General features: G+C 50.6%; 1 protein-coding gene across 8 annotated transcripts in view; it reads left to right on the top strand.

The window, feature by feature from the left end:
* Nucleotides 1–24342, top strand: part of IL6R (interleukin 6 receptor) — a 136273-nt gene that overhangs the window by 8386 nt on the left and 103545 nt on the right. For 4 of the 8 annotated variants that reach the window (XR_007471561.1, XM_049697651.1, XM_049697641.1 and 1 more), the window contains exons 2-7: nucleotides 10491–10739; nucleotides 11880–12003; nucleotides 13979–14035; nucleotides 14598–14770; nucleotides 15405–15571; nucleotides 16114–16255. Coding sequence is in view for 7 of the 8 variants with exons in the window: in XM_049697651.1 (XP_049553608.1) it covers nucleotides 10491–10739; nucleotides 11880–12003; nucleotides 13979–14035; nucleotides 14598–14770; nucleotides 15405–15571; nucleotides 16114–16255 (912 nt within the window). In the remaining variant the exon portion in view is untranslated. Of the gene's footprint in view, nucleotides 1–10490; nucleotides 10740–11879; nucleotides 12348–13978; nucleotides 14036–14597; nucleotides 14771–15404; nucleotides 15572–16113; nucleotides 16256–24342 lie in introns of those variants that run through there. The other 4 variants (XM_049697647.1, XM_033414466.2, XM_049697656.1 and 1 more) reach the window with 3 other exon arrangements.

The raw sequence follows: 24342 nt of genomic DNA, 5'->3' as shown, positions 1-24342 counted from the left end.
GCTTCTCTTGTTTCGGAGCACGGGCTCTAGGTGCACAGGCTTCAGTAGTTGTGGCACACGGGCTCAGTAGTTGTGGCTCATGGGCTCTGGAGCGCAGGCTCAGTAGTTGTGGCACACGGGCTTAGTTGCCCCATGGCATGTGGGATCTTCCTGGACCAGGGCTCGAACCCGTGTCTCCTGCATTGGCAGGCAGATTCTTAACCACTGCGCCACCAGGGAGGTCAGTCATCTTAGCCATTTTAAAGGGTACAGTTCAATAGTGCAGACAAAGCTATTTTTGGTTACTATTACTTCTGAACTTTCTAGTCTCCTCCATAGTTTTGTCTGTCTACTCATGTGTCAGTACCACACACTGTTTTAATAACTATAGCTTTATAATATGCTTTAGAGTTTGGTAAGGCTAATCCTCCTCTCAGTTCTCTGCTTTTTCAGAATTTTCCTGGCTATCCTTGCTTGTTTACTTTTCTGTTTGAACTTTAGAATCAGCTTGCCTACTTCCAAGAAAAAAAAGTCCTGTTGGTATATTTATTAGGATCAAGTAAAATTTAGAGATAACTTAGGTAGCACTGACATAGTTATAATGCTGAGTCTCCCTAGCTCAAAACATGGTAGGCCTGGCCTGGCTTATTTATGAGGGGAACAGGCTGGGGGCAGGAAAGCTGGAAACCAGGTTTCACAGTTTCACTGAGGGTAGATATGCCTGCTCTTCCATTCTGAGCTGCTTTCTTCATGGTGACATGAAGCTAGACCAGTGTGTGCGTGTGTGTGTGTCTGCTCATGGTACATGGGAGTAAGGAGAAGAATGTAGGCTTGAACTCAGGCAGGAGGACTTAGGGGCTTTATAAAATGTGTATGGCAGTGTGACATACATACGGGAGAGTGCACTCAGCATAAATTTAACAGCCTGATGAATTTTCACAAACTGAGCATAGCCGTGTAACCACCACTCAGCTACATGACCAGCCCCAGCAGGCTCTCCTGTGTCCCTTCTAGTCACTCCCTACCACACCTCAACTCTGTGACTTCTCAAATCTTTAGCTTTGCTTCCTCATATCTAAAGGGGTGGAGGAGTGGAAGCTGGGGCAGGTGGTGGGAGTGGATATGGTTTGGGATGGGGAAGGGGGAACAGATATCAGGTGTGTGCTGCACCCTGCCCCCCTTTGCTTCCACAAACACAGGAAAGACCCTGATGTGGGTCAGGCTCCTGGTTAGACTCCAAGGCCAAGTTCAGAGACAGGAAGACAGGACCCTTTGTGCTGTGCTCCTGGGAAGGCACTGGGCTGTGGGGCAAGCATGACCCAGAGTCCCAAGGCCCAGGGCTCCAGTCCTGGCTACACCACACACTGGCTGTGAGACTTCTGGGCCTTGGTTCTCCTCATCTATAAAAATGGGCAGGTTGGCTGAATCATCTTGAAGGGCCTTTATAGCCCTAGAAGAGCAACTCTTAGATCAGCACCCACTCCGTGGCTGTAGCCCCAACCTAGCCCCTTTCTGGACCCAAGTCCCATCTGTGTCCACCTGTGGCCATGCGCCCTTCTTACCGGCCTGCTTAGTCTTGCCTTTACTCTTTTTATTTCTCAATCTGCTGCTTGGGGTTTGGTGGGGGTGGGGGAATTGAATTGTTTGCCCTCCTTTGATATCTTTTCCTCTAATTAGTTTATAATCTCTGAGAGGTGACCCAGGCCAGACCTTCCGGCCCGGGACCAGCTGATTATCTGTGATGCTGCCAGGGGAGGATTGAATGTTTTTCTTGTGAGGAGTTGGTCACACGCGCTGGTCTCTGAGTCAGCAGCCAGCGTTACCTTTTTATGGTCCAAAGGAGCCTCCCAGACCCTCCGTCCAAGCAGTAAGTATACAGTCCCTGGTGCGGATGGAGGGGAAGGCCATGCCAAGATAAATACTGACTCCACCAAATACAAGACAAATACGAGCAGGTACAGAAGTACAAACACATTAGACGGAGAGGAGGGCAGGAGTCAGCAACCTGAGGAGCGGGCTGTGGAAGAGGTGGGGCTGGGAGCTGAGTTAGAGAAGGTGGCAGGGGCCACAGAGGCCCAGCCCTAAATGGCAGAGGGGAGGGCGTTCTGGGGATTTTAGGAAAGTGAGTGGACAATCTGGTGAGTGTGTGAGATCGGGAGTCCGACGGGGAGGGGGGCGCTTTTAAACTATAACTCATCACAGGGGTGCTGTCGCTGTAGCGTAGAAGGAGAAGAATAGAGGGTACTTGGCCCCTGGTTTCCTGGGAGAGCCCCTGAGGGGCTAGCTGGCGTGGCAGGGCTGCGTGGGAAAAGGCTCGCTCCCCCTTCACACAGACCCCTCAACCCCAGGACTCCCCTCCCTGAGCCTCTGTGATGGGTAGAAAGGCCTGAGGAGAGCAGGGAGGAAGAGGGGAAATTGGGAGAGAAGGGGAGACGCAGGGTGGTGGGCAGCCCAGAGAAGTGGGGCTGGGCTGGAACACGGGGATGCGCCTGGACCCCCAGAGAGAGGGGGGCTTTGGCCAGACTCACCCGGAGCCGATGCAGACTCCCTCCCTCACTAACTGTGTGAATTCGGGCCAGTTCCTTAACTTCTCTGAACTTCCACGGAAACGGGGACCAGCCTCCCCCATAGCAGGGTTGTTGTAGGAGCGGAGGGCTCTGAGGTAAAGCGCTGACACCTGCTAAATGCTGTAGGTGGTGCTGAGTGTTACGTTTATTATTACTCGGGAAGTCAGGACATTGGTTTCAGTCCTTAGATGGGGATGCAGGGAGAGGGGACAGAGCACACTGGGGACTCGTTCTAGGCCCCATGGGGTCAAATTCTGCATGTGTTTCCCTGTGAACATGAGGTTCCCACGTTCTTCTCCTGGAGACTTCTCAGCAGCTCCCTCCTTCCAGATCAGGGTCTTTACCGCTGACAGGGGCCCCTGCGGTTCCTCTGTGACCCCCTTCTGAGATCCTGTGTCTCTGCAGCCCCAGAGGCTGGAGGCCATCCTGTGCTGCTAGCTGGCCCAGCTGCTAGCCCAGACGACTGTCCCTGCTCAGAAACCGGGGCGGTGGGATTAGCAGGCGTGAGCTAAACCCGTGTTGCGGTGGCACTGGGCAGCTGCTTCACTGCTTACATAAACGGGTCCAGGAAGCTGAACTTGTTTTTGCTGGCAAGAACAACAACAAGCTGCAAGAGAGTTGAGAAATATGTGTCTCCGTGTGCGTGTTTTTCTCTGGTTATTGACATTTGCAAGTTTACTTGAAGAAGGAAAAAAGTAGAAAAACAAGAAAGCTGTCTGGGTTTCTGGCACCCAACCTTAGGTCTGGAAGGGGGAAGAGCCTCACTACCCAGGGCTGTACTGCAAAGTTCCCAGGCTCGAGAGGTGTCGGCCATGGTGGGGGGCCCAGCGGCCCAGGGAGTGGGATTGCGTGAGCATTGGGCCGGGAGGTGTGGATTTGGTTGCCAGAGGTTACTAGGACCTAAACCCTCTTCCCCTTGAGGAGTGAGAGGCGAGGGAGGTTATGGGAATTTCCCTCTCCTGGGGCTCTCTAGGGATAAGGAGATGCGTCTGTCTGAGGGCACTGGGATGCCCTGGCCATCATCCTTCTCCAAAAGTCATTGACTATTAGAATAATAAGTCCATAGATTAATTGTATTTTCAAGCTGGGCTGTTGTCTGAGATAAACAGACACAGACACGCTTCCTGCCCTCTGTGAGCTAGTGATTCAGAGTGATAAGATGCTAGACGGCAGGAACAGGGGCAGCAGGGAGCTTCAGCCTGTAGTCTGACCGCTCACCTCATAGAGAAGGTGAGTGGGGCTCTGTCAGGGGCTGTGAAGTGCCCAAGGCTCATTGCAAGTCAGTGGCAAGACCAGGAATAGAACTCGGGTCTTCTGATAACACAGGGCTGATTCCCCTTTGTCAGGCTGCCTGCCACTCTTAGAGATGTGTTTTATGTTAAAGGACAAATCAAGACAAGAGTGTATCTTGGTGTCAGTCCAGCCCCACCCAGTTAGTTGTCAGTGACTAAACAAGACCAGACAGTTGAGGAGGAGATTTGGGGAGGTTTGTTTTCAGGAGGGGATACTTTGCTGCTCTCAGTCCCAAGTGAGGTGCTTTGGTCCTCTGCACAATCCCTTTTCGTAGGCAGCTGGGATGTAGGGTGCTGCCACCCTGCATCTGACATTGACCTTGGTAAGAACAAAGGAGGCTCAACAGTCCTTTGCTGCCTCCTCCTCTCTGCTGCCTCTGGGATGCTTTGTGATGCACTAGGAGGCCAGGAAGGGCTGGGAGGCGGGGTGGGGGGGGGGCAGGCACTGGTGATTGGAAGATTAACAGAAGGAGGAAGCACTGTTGGCTCCTGTCCTGGAGGCTGGGGTTGGAGGTGAGTGGGCACTGAGCCTGCACGTACCTCTGCCTGCAGAGTCAGGTTTCTGATCCCCTTGGAGGACACCAGATACCTGCCCTCCCCGGGCCCTCACTTCTCAATGCCTTTCCATGCTGTTCCCTCTTTATACAATGCCATTCCCTGTAGTTCCACTTATCAAACTCCTACTCATGTCTCAAGGCTCAACCCAAATATCTCTTCCATTGAATCCCTCCGTTTTTGAATGTTCTACCCCTCCTCTTGGCTCCCTCAACATGTCAGGGACATTTATCTTAGGGCGGCCTGTGTTATAGGTAGCTTTAAGTTTTCCATGGGGTTTTGTGGAGAGGAGTGTCAGTGCATAGTAGGTGTTCACCACTAACTGTCAGTTCTCTCTCCAGGATTAAGGTTTCTGGCCTTTTGCACTTGATGGTACACAAAAAAATTCTTGAGTCTTAAGGAGGGGACAGGCATGGGCTTGCAATGCTGGCCTCAAATGGCTGAGCAATTGCTCAAGGGCAGATGCTAAACTGCATGCTGTGCTGAATGTCAGGGTGTGCAGGGCCAACCCCTCCCTCCCCACCTGGTCCCCTCACCTCCCAGAGTGGGAGTGTGAGAATGGCTGGGGCACATCTCTGGGGAACAGGATGTTCTCAGGAGCTCCCCCCTCGCCTGTTCCCCACTGTGTCTCTTCCCTTTGGCTCTTCCCCATAAGGGAGGCCTTCAGGAGGGCCCTGGCAGACTCCAGGGAGTAGACAAACAGGGCAGATAGGGAGGGACGGTGACCTTGTGTCCACCAGGAGATGAGGCCAGCATGGCTGAGGGCTAAGCGTGCAGCGTGCAGCGAAAGTGACAAAACAGAGAGCTGCAAGGGTTGGAGGGCAGAGCTGCAAGCGTGGGGGGTGAACGTTCTTTGACCTGGAAGGTGCCGTCAGAAGCTGCTTGTCCTGAAAACTCCACTCTCACCCCACCCCCATTTCCTGGTGTCCACTGCATTCTGCCCCACCTCCTCCCTCCCTAGGCATGATAACCTGGACAGATCCAGGCTATGTAGCTTCTTTGTCTTAAATATATATATATACATATGTATGTGTGTCTGTGTGTGTTCATTATAAGAGTAATACAAACAACTTATAGAAAATTGAAAAAAATACAGAAAGATGAAAGGAAGAGAAAGAAATTGCCTCTAGTCCCATCATTTGGAGAGGTGGGTGGAAGTACCAGGAGGGCATTCTGTGAACATCACCTCTTCCTTTTCAAAGAGTTACTCGGGCGGGGGTTCCCTGGTGGCCTAGTGGTTAGGATGCCCGGCTTTCACTGCCTTGGCCCAGGTTCAGTCCCTGGTTGGGGAACTGAGATCCCGCAAGCCGCGAGGTGCAGCCAAAAAAAAAGAGAGAGAGATGCCCAGGGCCTCCTACGCAGCCCCACGGTGTCACGGGCACTGACTCAGAGATTCGGGTCGGGAGGCAGAAGGGTGGGCGGCTGGGTAGGGGCAGCACTGCCCACTCTGACTGTAGCAAGGGTATTTTCTTGTGGTCTTTCCTCTCTGAGTGTTTGACTGTGATCATCCTGCATAGAATGCTTTTAAAAGCATAGTTAACACAGCATTGTTCACAGGTTCTAGAAGAAATGTATTTTGAAGAAGGGCAGGGACAGGCAATACTTGCCAATGGGTGTTTTATAATTAATCATTCCCCATTAAAAAAAAAATAGTGACTCAGTTTTAAAGATTCAGAGAACCATTACTCAAGTTCTTTGGCAGAGGAAGTGGCCATTATGTTGCTCCTGAAGCTCTGCTTTAGTAGAAGAGAAAAAAAGTCTTTTTATTTGTGATTTCTCTGAGCTGCCCAAATCCTCTGGCCATTGTGGGTGAATTCAGGAACAGAACAGCCCCTGCTATTGTTCAAGCTGGTCACTAGCCACGGCAAGAGCTTCCATCTGAACTGGGGGTTAGGGAAGCGACCAGAGAAACATATTTCCTGGAACTGGCAAAGGCAGAAGCAGAAAAGAGAGTCCCTTCTGGCTCCAGGCTTAGAGTCTCTTTCCTCAGCTGTGACAAACTGGCTCTTCTGGTCTCTAGCGTAGGGCTTGCCCACTGCACCACACGAGGGGCACCACGTAGACCGCTGTGTCCTGTGTGACAGGGGCTCCTGGGAGTGTGCACTGTGGAGGCCCTGACCTTGTGGGTACCTCTTAGGCACCCTCCATTAAACATTAATTAAGCACCTACTGAGTTCTCTGAGGAGTGCTAGTGGGAGTTCACAGCCTCATAGTCATGACTGGGGAGGGGGATGTATATATAGTTAAGGATGGTGCCATGTGGAAAGTGCCAAGGAAAGGATGAGCCTGCCATGGTCCTTGACCCCTGCTTGGACTTTCAGGCAACGCTGAGAATCTATTGTGTATTGGTGCCTTGTGAATTCCGACTTCCGCTCGTCAGCTGATGGAGGGATGTTGTAAGCACTGCACAGCGGGGCCACCCACCAGAAGACTGTCCTACTCTGACAGCTTCTCCATCTTTTTTTTTTTTTGGCCTCGCCATGCGGCTTGCGGGATCTTAGTTCACCGACCAGGGATCAAACCCGTGCTCCCTGCACTGGAAGCTCGGAGTCCTAACTACTGGACCACCAGGGAATTCCCGACGGTGTCTCCGTCTTTGCTCCTACAGTGTTGGTAATTTGTGCATGAACTTGACATCCATGTTAGGTTTTGTACTTATAGCTGCTTTATTAAGTGGAAAATGGAAAAGTGAAAGTATCGATATACTGATTCAAAGTGTCGGTGTGTCTTCTAGACCTAACCTGATTCAGGCACAGATGTAATTCAGTATGTGGACTGGACATGGCAAGCCATACCCACTGTCAGGTGCACATAAGACTTAAAAGGTTTGGACAGTGTGTCAATTATGAAGGAAAAGGACATGTGTGACATGCACACACACCAGGACCAGCAATTCTACTCAGGAAAATTCTTGGGCAAATGCGCCAAGAGCCACCTTCGAGAAAGTTAATAGCACACTCTTTGATATAGCAAAACACTGGAAATGACCCAAAACCTCCCTCAGCAAGAGAATGATATAGTTGTCCAATGGAATATTACAAAGCAGTGAAAATGAATAACTATAGCTACATGAATCATGGAAACAATGAATGACAAAAACATGTCACAGAAGACTGTAATCTATTTACATAATTCTCAAATATCACACAAAGTTAAGAAAAATTTAGGGATCCATGAGTAGCGAAACTGAACCCATTTACAACAGAAACTAACACAGTGTTGTGAAGCAATTATACTCCAATAAAGACCTATTAAAAAAAAAAAGTGAGGGAGCGATAAGTCCAAAATGTAACGCTGTGTAAGCAGGGAGGCTGGGGGATGCAGAACACAGAGGGAGCTTCAGAGACAATGATTGTGCTAGTGGTTTGGTTGGTAGGAGTTCGGGCGTGTTTCATGCTTTCATGTACATTACATATATTAATTTGCGTGTGTTCAATATCATATAGTACATTTAAAAATGATACTTGAAATGCTGGAAATACATTACTGAAGATTATGTATGAAAGGTGTCCTGTAGTTAGGGCTTTTCATACCTCTTTTAAGCCCTCTGGGCGTGGAGGTACCCTCAGTGGACTTGGTCTCCTAGGGACTGGGATTTTGCTGGTGTTCAGGGGCGCCCTGTGTCCTCTGTCCCAGTTCTGCAGCAGTGAATGCGTCTTACATGTCTTGTCCTCGAGGGCAGGGTCTCTCTGCCACCTGACTCTGTCCTCTTCACTGGTGCCTGGCTCTGGGGACCTCCTCGAGATGCATGGACTCATGCATCTTGGCCCATGGTGGGGGAGAGTGAGGCAGAGGGGTCTAAGGCACCTGGCCACACTCGCTTCGCTGCAAGGTGAGATTCAGCCATTTTTCTCACCCAAAGTCGAAGGCTCTGATAGTGAAGAGAAAGAAACCCTAGGTGACCGGCTGCTATGCTGCCCTTGCACCTGTCCCTTACCTGCCAACCTCAGGGCAGAGGTTGCCAGGGTGGAGGACTCTGACTCCAAGTGATAAGGTGAGAAGGAAGATTGAAGGGAGTCTGTGTAGCCAGACAGCAGCTGTCGCTGTCCCTTTGATGCTCATGTCCCTGATCTCTGGACTGTGGCTGGCAGTTGATCTGGACAACCAGCCCCGCTGGCTTTGAGTGTTATCCTCCTGGGAGTCACTGAGCCTTATTCTTTCCTCTCCAACAGCTACCTTGGCGGGAGGAGGGACAGTCGGTTAAGCGTGAGATTAAAAACTCCTCCCAAGCAAGAAGGCTTTGCAGGTCGGGAGGACACTAGTGCTGGTCCTCCCAGCCCAGGAGCACAGGTGGGAGGTGAGGTCAGGTGCCCAGGCTGTTGCTGGGCCTTTCGGAAATCTTTGACCAGACTTATCGCTGCTGTTTGCTAATAAATGGCTACACATTTGGTTAGAAGGACCAAGTGTGCTTAACATGAAAACTTGCTGTTTTCCCTGGCTTCAGTTTCCTCAGCTGGCTAGACTGATTTAAATCTTAGATTCTGGGCTTCCCTGGTGGTGCAGTGGTTAAGAATCCATCTGCTGATGCAGGGGACATGGGTTCGTGCCCCGGTCTGGGAAGATCCCATATGCCGCGGAGCAGCTAGGCCCGTGAGCCATGGCCGCTGAGCCTGCACGTCTGGAGCCTGTGCTCTGCAAAGGGAGAGGCCACAACAGTGAGAGGCCCGCGTACCGCAAAAAAAAAAGAAAAAAAAAGAATCCGTCTGCCAATGCAGGCGGCACGGGTTCAAGCCCTGGCCCGGGAAGATCCCACATGGTGCGGAGCAACTAAGCCCGTGCACCACAACTATTGAGCCTGCGCTCTAGAGCCCGCGAGCCACAACTACTGAAGCCCGCGCGCCTAGAGCTCGTGCCCTGCAACAAGAGAAGCCATCGCAATGAGGAACCCGCGCAACGCAATGAAGAGTTAGCTCCCGATCGCCACAACTAGAGAAAGCCCGGGTGCAGCAACGAAGACCCAATGCAGCCAAAGATAAATAAATAAATAAATTTATTAAAAAACCAAAATCTTAGATTCTATGAATCTATTTAACCTATACTAAAAGAAAGTTTACTTGTATCTTTAATATCCTTTCCTTGAGTAGCATAATATTTTTCAGGGCTGGGGACTGCATTTGTTCTCTTTTACTTTCCAATTTGGTCCCTAGAATAAACATAGCATTACCCTAAGTGGTTTAATAGATAGGTGTAGGGTTCTGGAGGGAGCACCGAACAGAGTTGGAAGACCTGGTTCGCCTCTCAGCTGTGTAGCTAAGTTATTGGTGATCTTGGGCAAGTCTCCTGATTCCTCTGTGCCTCAGTTATTACCTGTGAAATGGAGACCCCGGGATTCTGAGACTTCCTGTGTACTCATGCATCTTGTGAGTCCCACTGGGTACCTGGCATTCATTCCTGTGTGTATACGTTCATTTATACATTCATCAAGTGCTCAGTGGGCCACCGCCGTGTGCCAGGCAATGATCTAGGCACTGAAATATGACAGAGAACAAAACAGGGTGCCTACTCTTGTGGCACTTGGGGTCCTGAAGTGAAGATGGATATGGAATTGGTAATTATACGGCAGTGTGTGATGGGTGACATGGTGGGGGAGGTAGAATGGGGGCCTAATGCAGCTGAGGAGATAGGGAAGGCCTCTGGGGAAGGGACATTTAGGCTGAGACCTGCAACAGGAGGAAGTTGTGTGGGGATGGGGTGGGGGGACTGTGCCTCCTCTAAGGCTGATCGGGGAGAGAAGAGGCCTCAGAGGTCAGCAGGGGGCAAGTGGTGGAAAGCCCTGTGGGCCAGGCCTCTGAACTTGGACTTTGTGCTGTGGACAGCGGTAGGCCCTTGAAGGGGTTTCTATTCAAAGGAGTGGGGTGGCCAGAGAGCCGCTTTGGAAGGCTCCCGGGGGCAGCTGGGTGGAGAGGGCCAAGACTGGGGCTGGGAGGCCACAGGGAGGCCATTGCCGTAACCCAGGAAGAGGTGATGTGATGGTGGCCCGGGCCAATGGATGGACTTGAGAGATGTTTAGCACTAGAGCCTTTTGTGGCTTCCCGAATCTGATGAAGTCCCTTTGTCAGGTTGCTGTGGGCTTACCCAGTGTCTTCTCCCCCTGCAGAGGTGGCAACCGATGTGCTGACCAGCCTGCCAGGGGCCAGCGTTACCCTGACCTGCCCAGGTGGGGAAGCGGGGGACAATGCCACCGTTCACTGGGTGCTCAGGAATCAGGTCACAGGTTCACGCCAAGGCAGATGGGCTGGCGTGGGAAGGAGGCTGCTTCTGAGGTCTGTGCTGCTCAGCGACTCTGGAAACTATTCGTGCTACGAGGACGGCCGCCCAGCTGGAAGTGTGCATTTGCTGGTGGATGGTGAGTTGTGTCCTCAGAGCTCCCAGAGACGGCTCCCAGCACTGCTCTGCGCATTCCAGAGAGAGATTCCCTGCTTGACCCTTTGAATTCCTGTTATTTCCCTGGCCCAAGCATTTCGGGGAAAGGCCCAGTGACATTTGCCAGCGAGATTGGTAGAGCTTCCAGCTGGGTGGGGGCATCTGGCTGATGGAGATGCCGTCCAGCTGGCCTTGCTGTGTGGTTAGGGCTTGGGGGGTCGAGGGCAAGGGGCCTGGGTTCGAATCCTCCTCCTTCACGGCTTAACTTCTCTGCCCTTCAGTTCCCTTGTTAGTAAAATAAGGTTGATGTTATTAACTTACTTCAGGGTTGTTGTAAAGATTAAATATGGTGTTAAAAGCTCTGCATAGCACATAGTAAGCTCTCAAATGAACTATTCTTATTGTTAGAGTTAGTAGGTTCCTAACTCCTTTGCATCTCATAAGACATCCTATAGTCAGATGCCCTGTGTGCCAGGCCCTGTGCTGAGGGACGTTCTTCCTTGATGTCTCATACCATCTTCCCAATGTCCCAGTGAGAGGCAGCAGTATTATGGTGACTATTTTATCATCATTTAACTTTATTGTAGAAAACTGAAGAGAGGTTGGGACTTGCCCAAGGCCACACCACCAGGCCTGTGGGACCCCATAGCCCCAACTTTTTTTTTTTTTTTCCGGTACACGGGCCTCTCACTGCTGTGGCCTCTCCCGTTGCGGAGCACAGGCTCCGGACGCGCAGGCCCAGCGGCCATGGCTCACGGGCCCAGCCGCTCCGCGGCATGTGGGATCCTCCCGGACCGGGGCACGAACCCGTGTCCCCTGCATTGGCAGGCGGACTCTCAACCACTGCGCCACCAGGGAAGCCCCATAGCCCCAACTTTTGGTGCCAGTCTTGCTCCCCTTTAGGCAAGTTGGCCCCCAGGCACCTCCCCTCACTTGCCCCACCTCCTAGCCTGACATGAGGACTTTGGCATCCTTTGATTTCCCGAGCACAGTTAGATCTGTGCGTGGCTGTCTGGCTGTGGTACGGGCTGGTGCCAGGGTCGGGGGAGGGCGCTGAGTCAAGGGCTCCCCCGGACGGGCGGTGAGGTGTGCTGCCTCCTCAGCCTCTGTGCTCTCCTTCCAGTTCCCCCCGAGGAGCCCCAGCTTTCCTGCTTCCGGAGGAGCCCCCTCAGCAACGTGGGTTGTGAGTGGAGTCCTCGGAGTCCCCCGTCCCCGACCACAAAGGCCGTGTTATTGGTGAGGAAGTTGTAAGTATCTTGGGCTGGGCTGTGTGTCTGTCTTCTCCATCCTTCCTGACTGAGGCCCTGGGAGTGGTGGCGGCTCTCAGAGGAGCCCAATGGGACTGGCTGGCCAGTGATTCCAAAATGTTATTGGAAAGTAAGTAAGTACTTTGGACCGAGGAGAAGGGAATGAAGGAGGGAGCTGAGACTTCGCCACCAGTGCTCAGTGCTGGTCACTGTGCTACAATATTTGTCCTATTAACCCACACAATAGCGAGGGTGGGGTGGGGGGGTGGGTGTTGTTTTTCTCGTTAACAGATGGAGAAACTGCACCACAGAGATTGGTTGACTTGTTTAAGGTCATCTAGCTAGTAAGTAGCTCTGCCCGGAATCAAACCCCAGCCTGATTTCATTCAAAATACAAAGGTTTTGGGCGTTGCTCTTAAGAAGATGCAGATGTCCTGGGAGGGGAAGGGCAGCTGTGATCAGTGTCCTGATTGTGAGCTTATCAGGCTTTTCCCATTTTAATGGCAGCTGAGAGGAAGTGGTGATAGAGTGGGGAGAGGGAGCTGGGGGCAGTGGGGCAGGAAGTCACACCTGCCTGGGGGTCCCTGTGGCACAAAGTGAGGGGACCTGGGATGAGTTCAGGCACAGATGGAAGGGGGAAGGTTACATCTCTGCAGTTTTCTGTCTCCATCCCAGAGCCAAGGTCTCCGTAGTCCAGATGTTTGTTTACCACTGAGTTTGAGCTGGCAATCATTAGAGTATCAAAAAATCCGAGCAGGGACGGACGTCATCTGGGTGTTTTGGTTTCCACTTGCGTCTGTCTCCAGAGAGTCACCTGGTGGTGATATTTATGCTTTGGTCTCTGCACAGGGACATGTATAGGTTGCCCATCTGCACATGATGCAGATGCCATTAGGACTGATGGTTCACACTCCAAGTAGAGGAAGGTCAGAAATCTCCACAGCCCGAAGCTGAGTTGGGATATAATTCTGTGGCACCAGGAAGGCATTCCTCCGTAAATGGGATGTTCTGTACAGTGGCCGGCAGCTGCCCAGCCCGCCCCCGGGAAGGCTTTATTCAGTTGACACTTGGACTAGAGTAATTTGTGTGTTGACAGTAAGAATGAGAGAGGGCAGGGCATTTAAGCTCACAGCCTCCTCCTGCCAGCAGCTCGGGCGTGTCCATCCTCCTCCTGGGCTGTCTACCCTGAACTGAGGAAGGGGGAATGGGGAGCCACTGTGAGAGCCTTGGGGCCTCCAGAACCCACTCAGGCCCATCCTGGGACTGCGGGGGTGAAACCGGTCCCTGGAAAGAGGTTTTGTATGTTCTGCTCTTTTGCTCGTGTGTGTGCCCGCAGCCACACCCTCGCCCCACTGCGCTTGCTCGCTTGTTCTCTCCCTAAGTGTTTGGCGAGTTCGGCGTCTGCCCTGGGCTGGGTGCTGTACTAGGCTGAGGGAGAGGCACAAGGCAAACAGGACTGGGCCCCTGTCCTCAAGCCCCACGGGGGTACCCACCTGTAAGCAGACGGCCCCACCTTCTCAGTGTTAGGTGGGATGGATGCCTGAGTGACGGTGGAGGGAGGGAGGGAGGCCCTAACTCAGACTGGGAAGGTGGGGGCAGCCTTCCCAGAAGGAAAGTCTGTGCTGGGCCTGGGGTTAAAACTCAAATCAGGGGTTGATGGGTGATTTGTCACTGAGGCGGCAGGGTGAGTGGCTGCCCTGGACTCACATGCCCACACATGTCACAAGTTGGTGAAGTCTCAGGCTTCCAGGCCAGGTGGGACAGTGTCTGACTCACCTCTAATATCTTCATCACCCAGGATTCCTTTCTGGGCTCACTGCCGGAAACGCTGCCACCTCTTTGCAAACCCTTCCAGCACTTCGAGGTTCTGGGATGGCATTCTACTGGCTGTCCTAGTCCTCTGAGGGCAGGTCTTTTCTGTTAGTGTCTTGAGGCCAGGGTGGGGCCTCTTGATTCCTTTCTGCATCCCCTGCAGTGCCAAGAGCCCAGGACCTGTCAGGGAGCCCGAACGCACTACCTCTCTGATGCCACGGTAATTGAGCGCGCCCTCTAGTTCAGCCCCTTAGACTGCCATGCCAGATGCTAAGCTAGATGTTTTACACTCATTTATGAATTAATCCTAAGAAACCCCTGTGAGGTGGGTACTGTTAATATTCCCATTTTCGAATGAGAAAACAGAGGCTTGGAGAGGTTGGATAATTTACTCAGAATCCCCAGTGCTACTCAGTGTGAAGTGGAGATTAAAACCCCCAGGGACGGGACTTCCCTGGTGGCGCAGTGGTTAAGAATCTGCCTGCCAATGCGGGGGACACGGGTTCGAGCCCTGGCCCGGGAAGATCCCACATGCCGCGGAGCGGCTAAGCCCCTGTGCCACAACTATTGAGCAACCCCCGCTCCCCATAACTAGGAGAAGCCCGCACACAGCAATGAGGACCCAATGCAGCCAAAGATAAATAAATAAAAAACAAAACAAAACAAAAAAAACCGGGGTCAGACCGCAGAGCCTGAGCTCCTAACCCCTGCCCTTTCTTCTCTCCTGTCCTGAGTAAGTGCAGCAACTGATAGCGAGCCCCGCCCTTGTTTTGTGTCTGCAGTCCGGTGAAAGACTTCCAGGAGCCGTGCCAGTACTCCCCGGAGTCGCAGCAGTTCTCCTGCCAGTTGGCAGTCCCAGAGGGAGACAACTCTTTGTACGTCGTGTCCCTGTGTGTCTCCAACAGTGCTGGGAGCCAGTCCAGCAGACCCCAAACATTTGAGGGTTATGGAATCCGTAAGTAAGCTCTTCAGGCCTCCATCTCCCCTCCAACTGTTTCCTTTTTTTTGATTTAATGTTCCTCATGGACTTCTTGGAGGGGACGGTGAGGGGTTTGGTGAGCTGGTGCCTTTTGGGCTTTAGTTTTTTTCTTTTTAATAAATTTATTTATTTATTTTTGGCTGTGTTGGGTCTTTGTTGCTGTACACGGGCTTTCTCTAGTTGTGGGGTGAGCAGCGGGTACTCTTCGTTGCGGTGGGCGGGCTTCTCATTGCGGTGGCTTCTCTAGTTGCGGAGTACGGGCTCTAGGTGCGCGGGCTTCAGTAGTTGTGGCACGTGGGCTCAGTAGTTGTGGCACACAGGCTCAGTAGTTGTGGCACTCTGTGGCATGTGGGATCTTCCCGGACCAGGGCTCGAACCCGTATCCCCTGCCTTGGCAGGCAGATTCTTAACCTCTGCGCCACCGGGGAAGCCCTTGGGATACTTGCCAGAGGTCTGATTGTGGCAGGCGAGCGCCCTGTCAGGGTGTGCCTGGGGAAGTGGTCTGGGGCTGGAGGTGGGGTCCTGCCTGCTGGGGACTTGCAGTCTTCATGGGTCTCTCCTTGGCACCAAACTTGTTGCTGCATAGGAGCTGTGCTCCCTTTTCCCACAGTGCAGCCTGACCCACCCGTCAATGTCACGGTCACCGCCGTGGACAGAAACCCCCGCTGGCTCAGCGTCACCTGGCAAGACCCCCCTTCCTGGAACTCATATTTCTACAGGTTACAGTTTGAGCTCCGATACCGGGCTGAACGATCAAAGACATTCACAATGTGGATGGTAAATTTTTCTTTTACTTCTGGACAGAAAAGAGCCCCTAGATACTCAGGAGTAGTAGAAAGGGTACTAGAAAGAAGAAAATGAGTTCTGGGTCCTGGTCAGCCACTCACTACCTGCATGGCCTTGAGTAAGTCTCTGAACCCTTCTGAGCCTTGGCTGCCTCATTTATAAAATGGGAATAATAATGCCAGGCCAGTCTCCTCTTTGCAGGCCAGTTTGTGAGATCGAGTGTGAGCTGGGAAGAGAGATGGGCTGCCTGCAAGTCAAGGGTGTGGCTTGCAAGATTCTGTGTTACATGGGGGCAGGGGCTGTGACTTACAGCTTCTGCACCAGTTGGCCCAGACGGCAACCCCACCTGGCTCCGAGCCTCCAGGGTGGTGTGAGCCTTTGGAGCATCTCTGCCCAGCTGAGTCATCCACCGGACCCAAGAGGGAGCAGCTGAAGGGCTGGGGTTGTCCCAGGACTCCCGTGTCCCTGTGGAGCCGCTTAACCTGGTGCCACCCAGGCCCCACCCCAGAGTCACCTGCGCCTCTCGCCCTCAGGTCAAGGAGCTCCAGTATCACTGCATCATCCACGACGCCTGGAGTGGCATGAAGCATGTGGTGCAGCTTCGGGCCCAGGAGGAGTTTGGGCATGGCTTATGGAGTGAGTGGAGCCAGGAGGTCACGGGCGTCCCTTGGACAGGTATGTGAGAAATGCGGAAGGGATGTTTCAGCTTTGTTACTGTATCAATTATCTGTTGCTATGTAACAAGTCACCCCCAAACTCATGGTAAAAAAGCAACCATTCATCTGCTCAATTCGTTGAAAATCAGTCAGCTGGGCAGCTCTTGTGCAGGTTTTGCCTGAATCATGAAGGCAGCTGCATCAGGTCTGCACTGTCCAAGATGGCCTCACTGCCACATCTGACGGTTGACTCTGGCTGGTGGCTGGAGCTCTCGGTTCTTCTTGAGGTCTGTCATCTGCCAGCAGGCCAGCCCAGACTCAAGGGGGGAAAGTTCCTCCACAGCCTGATGGGAGGAGCCGCAAAGAATTTGTAGCTATATTTAACCTACCACAGTAAACTAATGCTTTTTACTTGAAAAAAAAAGATGTTAAAGGTAGTAATAATCATCTGTGATAATGCGATTAGTGAAAAATTCTAAACAAAAAATATAAAGAATAATTATCACCAGTATTCGTACCACCTAGAGAAAACCAGTGAGAACATTTTATTATACGTCTTTCCTATTCTAAGTATATTTATGTGTGTGTGTATTTATATATAAAATTTTGTGAGCATTCCCATGTAATTCAATATTTTTGAGAAATGTATTGTTTAGCAACTGGGTGACTAATGTTTTTTTTTTAACCCATGGGAATTTATTTTTAACTTAATTTTTATCAAATTAATACATTCTCATGGCAAAGAAGCAAAGAAGGGCTTATAATAATGTGTCCCTTGCCCCACCCCTTCCCATTTCCAGCCCTGCTTTCTAGAGGAAGCTGCTCAGTTTCTGTTTCTAGTTCTGCTGCTGGTGGCCTCCTTCACTCTGAATAACAAACTTATGGCTTTTTTTTTTCTTTTTTTTCTGAGAAAATAATTTGAGACATTATCTTTTGACTCCTTCCTATGAAAAATTAGGATGTAATAGACCTATACCCAGTGCAGGAATCTCCCAGAGAGTGGTTACCCAGCCTCTGCTTGAATGCTTCCAGAGATGGAGAGCTTACTATCCCTTGTAGCAGCCCATCCCATTGTTCCCAGTGTTCTTATTTTAGAATAGCTTCCAGGCTTGCTTCAGGGTCAGATCTTTTTAGTCCAGCAGCATAATTGGACCAAATTAGTTGTTCTTAAATACCAGACAATTAAAAAATAATAAAATACCCATTTATTGAGTGTGTATGGAAAAAAAGCAAAGGATAGAATGATATAAATTGTCCAGGCCCATCCCTACCCCTGCCATTTTCTTCTACCCCTGGCTTCAGGGAGAATTTTTTTTTTTTGGCAGCGTTGGGTCTTCATTGCTGCGCGCAGGCTTTCTCTAGTTGCGGTGAGCGGGGGCTACTCTTCGTTGTGGTGAGCGGGCTTCTCATTGTGGTGGCTTCTCTTGTTGTGGAGCACGGGCTCCAGGCAAGTGGGCTTCAATAGTTGCAGTGCATGGGCTCAGTAGCTGTGGCTCGCGGGCTCTAGAGCGCAGGCTCAGTAGTTGTGGCGCACGGACTTAGTTGCTCTGTGGCATGTGGGATCTTCCCGGACCAGGGCTCCAACCTGTGTCCCCTGCATTGGCAGGCGAATTCTTTACCGCTGTGCCACCAGGGAAGTCCCTTCAGGGAGACTTTTATATGTAGGCTGGCATTCTTCCCCCAGAATGGATGCTGTAATGTGATGGCCTTTTCCCTACCCTGGCTTTGCAGTGTGTGATCCTTGTCTTTCCCGTCCTGGGAGAGCCAGAGGAGTGGGCTTAGGGCTTTAGGGTGTCTTGTTAATTGGATGTAGGCAGTGTCAAGCGCAGGCTCAGAGCTTTTCTTGTGCTGTCCCCCGCTCCTGTCCATCAAGAGCAGGAGGCGACTTTCTATTGAATCCTCTCCTCAAAAGTTCATTTCCTGCTAAGGCCTGGACAAGAAGGGAGGCCTAACTACTATATCTTACTTAGAAAGACCATTTAAATAAATCAGAACATCCTTCAGGCTAGATTGTGTTGCCCTGTCCATGATTGTCTTTGGTCTGTGTACACTTTGAGCCGCTCATTATCTGAAGGCCAAACATTAACATGGCCTTAGGAGCCTTTGCAAGGGGAGCAAATCATTTATCACATTGTGCAGAGGAAATGTTCTGGATACAGGCCGACACCTGTTTACTTTTTATCCCAACCACTTAATTTAGATGGTTACAAACAGCTTTAGGAAATCCTGTTTTGTTAGAAAGTTCTTTCTTGTTTTTTTAAAATTTTAAATTGTGGTAAATTATACATAACTTATAATTTACCACTTTAACCATTTTAAAGCTTATAGTTCGGTGGCGTTAAATTCATTCACATTGTTGTGCAATCATCACCACCATCCATCTCCAGAACTCTTTCCATCTTGCAAAACGGAAACTCTATACCCATTAAATAGTAACTTCCCATTCACCCCTACCTCCAGCCCCTGTGACCACCACTTTACTCTCTGTCTCTATGAGTTTGACTCCTCTAAGTACTCTAAGTACCTCATATAAGTGGAATCATTCAGTATTTGTCTTTTTGTGAGCGATTTATTTTACTTAGGATAACATCCTCAGGATTCATCCATGTTATAACCTGTGCCAGAATTTCCTCCCCTTTTAAACCTGAATAATGTTCCACTGTAGATATATACCATATTTTATCTGTTCATCCGTAGTTGGACACTTGGGTTGCTTCCACTTCTTTTGACTATTGTGAATAATGCTGCTATGAACATGGGTGTATAAATATCTGTTTGGGTCTCTGCTTTCAATTCTTTTGAGTATATACCCAGAAGTGTAGTTGCTACATCGTATGGTAATACTATTTTTGATTTTTTGAAGAACCACTATACTGGTTTCCACGGTGCCTGCACCTTACATTCCTACATTCCTATCAGCAATGTGCAGGGTTCCAATTTCTTCATAGCCTAGCCAACACTTAGTACTTTCTTCCTTCTTTCCTTCCTTCTTCCCTCCCTCTCTCTTTCTTTCTCTCTCTCTCTCTCTCTCTTTTTCTTCCTTCCTTCCTTCCTTTCTCTCTTTCTTTTTCTTTCTCTCCCTCCCTCCCTCCCTTCCTCTCTTTCTTTCTTTCAAATAGCCATCCTTATGGGTGTGGTATTGTGGTTTTGATTTGCATTTCCACAATAAATAGTGATGTTGACCATCTTTTCATGTGCTTACTGGCTCTTTGTATATCTTTTTATGAGAACTGTCTATTCAAGAAGAAAGTTCTTTCTCATGTGAATCCAAATCTGGCCTCAGTGGGCCTTGGTCTCCAGGGTAACATCTGATAAGTCTGCTAGTCTGCTCTCTCTGAATTCTTCTGGAATTCCCAGGGGACTCATATCTGTTTGGGCTTCTGTTCCCAGGCTGTTGTATGGGATGGCTTGTGGATTCCTTACCTGTCTGGTCACCTTCCCTTAAAGCTGGTCTCATTTGTGGACGTTCCTCTTTAAATTGTTGACGTTCTCCTGACAGCGGAAGATGGTGTAGCAGAGACATGAAGTCAGCCTCAGGTCCTGTGCTTCTGTGACTTGCTACAGTGACTGTGTAAGCTCAGACAGAACTCTTGGCCTCTGTTCACATAAGCAGTTGAAGAGTTTGAGCTCCCCATTCTCTACATGTGTGGGTTTTTTTTGGGGGGGGGGTTCTTCAAAACCCCAGTGGTGAATGTCCAAGAGAGATACCAGCTTATCCCCTCTCCACTGAGGGCAGAGCAAGAGGAACTTGGATGATTCTGGTGCAAGAAGAACTTAGGCTGGAAATTGGGGAGCACTTCTGGAAAATGAGAGGGAGGTTAGGTGTGTTTTACTGACGGTAGAGTTATTTGACTGTTTGGGACATGTCAGTGCACTAGATACTGCATCGATGGGCTTTCCAACCCCAAGGACCTGCCTCTAGCCCTCAAAGCTCACACAGATAGGATGCCCCTGCCTAGGTGTGGGGGATATGACACAGGGGTCAAGGGAACTACATTGCACCTGGGAATCATGTTGTATGACCTTAGTAAAGTTAGTTTACCTCTCAAAGCCTCAGTCTTGTCATCTGTAAAATGGAGATGACATGACCTGTCTTGTCCCCTCTGGGAATTTTTATGAATTTAGTGAGAAAACATTCTTTAGAAATAATAACCCGTACTGCAAATGTAGAAGGATTAGCAATTTGCAGTGCCATGTTGATTGGTTCTTGGGATAAAGAGAGTGGGGCTATGGGCATCCTAGAATTGCCCTGGATACAATCCTGGACCCACTGAATTAGAATGTGGAATGGTATTTTCGAAAGCTTTCCCAGTGATTATAGAATGTGCTGTGGGGCTGGGGGAGCATCCCATTGTACTTGATAAGGCTGTGGAGCTGACAATACTTGGGGCAGTTTAGAAAGAGCAGGAAAAGCTTCATGGAGGAGGTGACATTTGAGTTATGTCCTGGAGGATGTATAAGAGTTTCCCAGGTAGAGAATGGGGCTTATAGGCAGCGGGAACAGCAGGTGCAAAGGCACGGACTGTGAACAAGGGCAGGGCCTTTTGGTGGGGCTGGAGCACAGATGTGTGGGTGGGAGGTCCCAGTGGGGCAGGTGGAGGCAGGCTACTCCTGCAGGAAGGCCTGCAGAGAGTGGGGGTGGAGGGGGGGCTGGTAGAGGCCTGGGGGAGGGGATTGAGGAGTCTGGACTTCAGTGAGTGCTGCCCCCTTGAGGCCAAGGCCTGGCCGCACACAGTCTGTGGCCACAGCAAGGTTCCCTGTGTGAACGCCGGGCGCAGAGTCACCCAGTCTGGGGCCCCTGTTCCGGCCAGCAAGTCCAGGTGACTGCTGACAGCACCTGCTGCCGGGACTCATCGAGTCCCTGCATGTCAGGGCTGATGTCACCCTGATGTCAGGGCAGGAAGAAGAGCTTATACATCGACAGGCGGCTGGTCAGCCGCTCTTCCCAGAGTGGGAGTTCTCCCAGATTTGTCCTTTCCGGTAGCACGGGCAGGGCTGGCATCTAGCAAGTCTGTGGACCCTTTGCACAGCGAGCTTGGGGCAAAGTGCTAGGGAAAAGCCCATTAGGCATAAGAGGGTTATTTCTTGCTCCCTTTAACTCCCTCTCACACCCTGCTCACTGACACCTGGAAAATAATTAGAACCTCTTGTGACAGGTAGCGAGTGACATGGACCCATTCTTTGGAATCACACTGTTGAGGAGGTGCCAGAGGTTTGCATCCGCAAGGCCTTTGGGGCGCCCAGAGGCCAGGGCTGTGGACTCTCCGGGCAGATGTGTCTCCCTGGCCCGATCCCTGAAGCCACGTACTGTCACCTTAAACCCTCCGGTCCCATTTTGGGGGCATTCACTGTGTTCCTCTCCTTGGCACCCCCGAGGGGGAAATTGTGCAGGTTAAAGGGCACTTGGGGACACGTTTCTGAAGAGACTGTGCCCCGTTCAACCGTCAGTGTGCATCCCCTGCCTCCACTCTCGTGCTGTTTTCCACGGCGTCTCCATGTGGCCCTTCCACGGGGTGGCCTCTCCACGTCCACTCTGTGCATTGTCCTCGCTGGGCACAGGCGGACTGGGCTCTGGTTGCTGGCCCTACCCCTGCACAGTGCGACCTTAGGGAAGTGCCTGACGGAGCCCAGGTGTGCTTAGTTGTCAAATGGGAATAACAGGCCTGCCTCAAAACCCCGAAAACCAAAAAACCCGCCTCACAGGGTTGTTGTGAGGATGAAACGAGATGGAGAGCTGTTTGCACCCAGCCCTGCACGTGGTAAGTGTTTACCAAATGCCAGCCATTCACACGTGTCTCAGGCCACACCTGTCCCTGGAGCTCTGGATTCTTGTCTCCACTCTGCCCAGAGCTGGGCCCACACCCTCCCTCACAAACCTCCCTGTATTCCTTGTCCAGAGAAGGACACCACCACCCAGCCCTCTCCCTGAGCCGGGACATCCCCAGGACATCAGGCTAGACACCCCCCTTCCTTGGCTCAGGTTCTTGTCCCATCTCGAAAGAATTCTTTAAAAAAATTAAATAAATAAATAAGTTAGTTTATTTTTGGCTGCATTGGGTCTTCGTTGCTGTGTGCAGGCTTTCTCTAGTTGCAGCGAGCGGGAGCTACTCTTTGTTGCGGTGTGAGGGCTTCTCATTGCAGTGGCTTCTCTTGCTGCAGAGCACACGCCCTAGGCGCGTGGGCTTCAGTAGTTGTGGCATGCAGGCTCAGTAGATGTGGCACACGGGCTTAGTTGCTCTGCGGCATGTGGGGTCTTCCTGGACCAGGGCTTGAACCCGTGTCCCCTGCATTGGCAGGCGGATTCTTAACCACTGTGCCACCAGGGAAGCCCTCGACAGAATTCTTATAACGACCCCCGAAACTGATCTCTGTCTCTGGTGTGTGAGCAGCAGGCCGTCCTCCATGCCACTGCTACGGGCATCTTTCTAGATCACAAGCCTGCATATCGCTCCCACACCCTCCCTGATAGCTCAGAGCTTCCTGGGATTTCTGTAAAATTTCAAAAAGAATTTTGGGGACCAAATAAGGTCACCAACTTTTAATTTTGCAAAGTAAGGACATAAAGTTAAATGGTTAAGTAAAACGTTGCTATTGCCATTGACCATCACCATTATTTCATAAAGGAGAGGCTGAAACAAGGGCTTAAGCTCAGAAGGAAGACACTTGGGCGACCATACACCGTGCAAATATCCATGCTGCCTTGTCCGTCTTTTTCTCCTTTGCCCTCAGACCGATAGGTTTCTCCACAGATCATTCTGGGTGGTGTTGGGGCCCAGCTGGAGGTTACTTCTTTCTCCTCAGGAGACTGTCAGCTCCTTGGTGAGGTTTTTTTGTTTTGTTTTGTTTTGTTTTTTTCATGAATGGAGGAGCCGTGATTAACTTGCTGGTTGGTGGTTTACACGTTGTGAGGGAAGGTGTGAAGCTCAGAGTGGAAGGTGCTGCTCAGCTTGTGGGTTCCTGTGTCCCCGCCCCCAACCCCTCTCTGGGAATGTCTGGCTTTGTGGTTTCTCCCTCTTCCCTTGTGTCCTCATCTCTCTGACCCTCTCTGGCTTCCTTTTACTTTCCTTTTCCTCTTCTTATTCTCAGCCCACTCCTATGTTCCCTCTATGTACTCCAACCCTGGAGCCCAGTGGCCCATATCTTAACTGGTTATAATATACAATTTAAAAAGATTGTGTTAGTGGGACTTCCCTGGTGGCGCAGTGGTTAAGAATCCGCCTGTCAATGCAGGGGAACACGGGTTCGAGCCCTGGTCCGGGAAGATCCCACATGCCGCGGAGCAACTAAGCCCGTGCGCCACAACTACTGAGCCTGCACTCTAGAGCCCACGAGCCACAACGACTGAGCCCGCGTGCCACAACTACTGAAGCCCCCGGTGCCTAGAGCCCTTGCTCTGCAGCAAGAGAAGCCACCGCAACGACAAGCAGCTCCTGCTCTCCGCAACTAGAGAAAGCCCACGCGCGGCAACGAAGACCCAATGCAGCCAGAAATATAAATAAATAAATAAATTTATTAAAAAATAATAAATAAAATAAAATGTTATCGCTATACCCAAGGTCATCTAGGTTTAAAAAAAATTATTGTGTTAGAAAATGTTTTATATTCTCTGCTCTGAATTTTGAGAGTTGGGTCAGTTTTTAAACAGATATTATTGTGTGCCGCGTGAGTGCTAGGTCCTTTCAGCCTGTGATCCCAGGTGATCTGTGCAGGAGGAAGTTATCCCTTTGCTTAGAAGTGAAGAAACAAGGCCTAAAAGAGGTTAAGTGTCTTGACCAAGGTTACACATCTGTATGAAGACCTCTGCCATCTTTTATATTGGATTTATCTATTCCAAGACCCAAGCAAGCAAACCCAAATCCGTTCCCAGATTAACAGAAATAAGTCTCTTGTTTTAAAAACTTGTGTGGAAGAAACTCACAGGTGGTCTTTATCAGTCTCACTTATTGGAGTATGGTCATTCATTCACTCACTTTGTTATGAATATAAAAGTACACCTTACAATCTGGAAATATTAATACAAGGGACACACTCAGTGTTGCTGTTAATGTATCGAATAGTCTTTTTTTTCCAAGTGATTTTTTCCATAATTAGTATTTTTCTAACTAC

This window comes from Orcinus orca, chromosome 1 (genome assembly GCF_937001465.1).
Source record: "Orcinus orca chromosome 1, mOrcOrc1.1, whole genome shotgun sequence".
Taxonomy (NCBI): domain Eukaryota; kingdom Metazoa; phylum Chordata; class Mammalia; order Artiodactyla; family Delphinidae; genus Orcinus; species Orcinus orca.
This window is presented reverse-complemented; position numbering and strand designations above follow the sequence as displayed.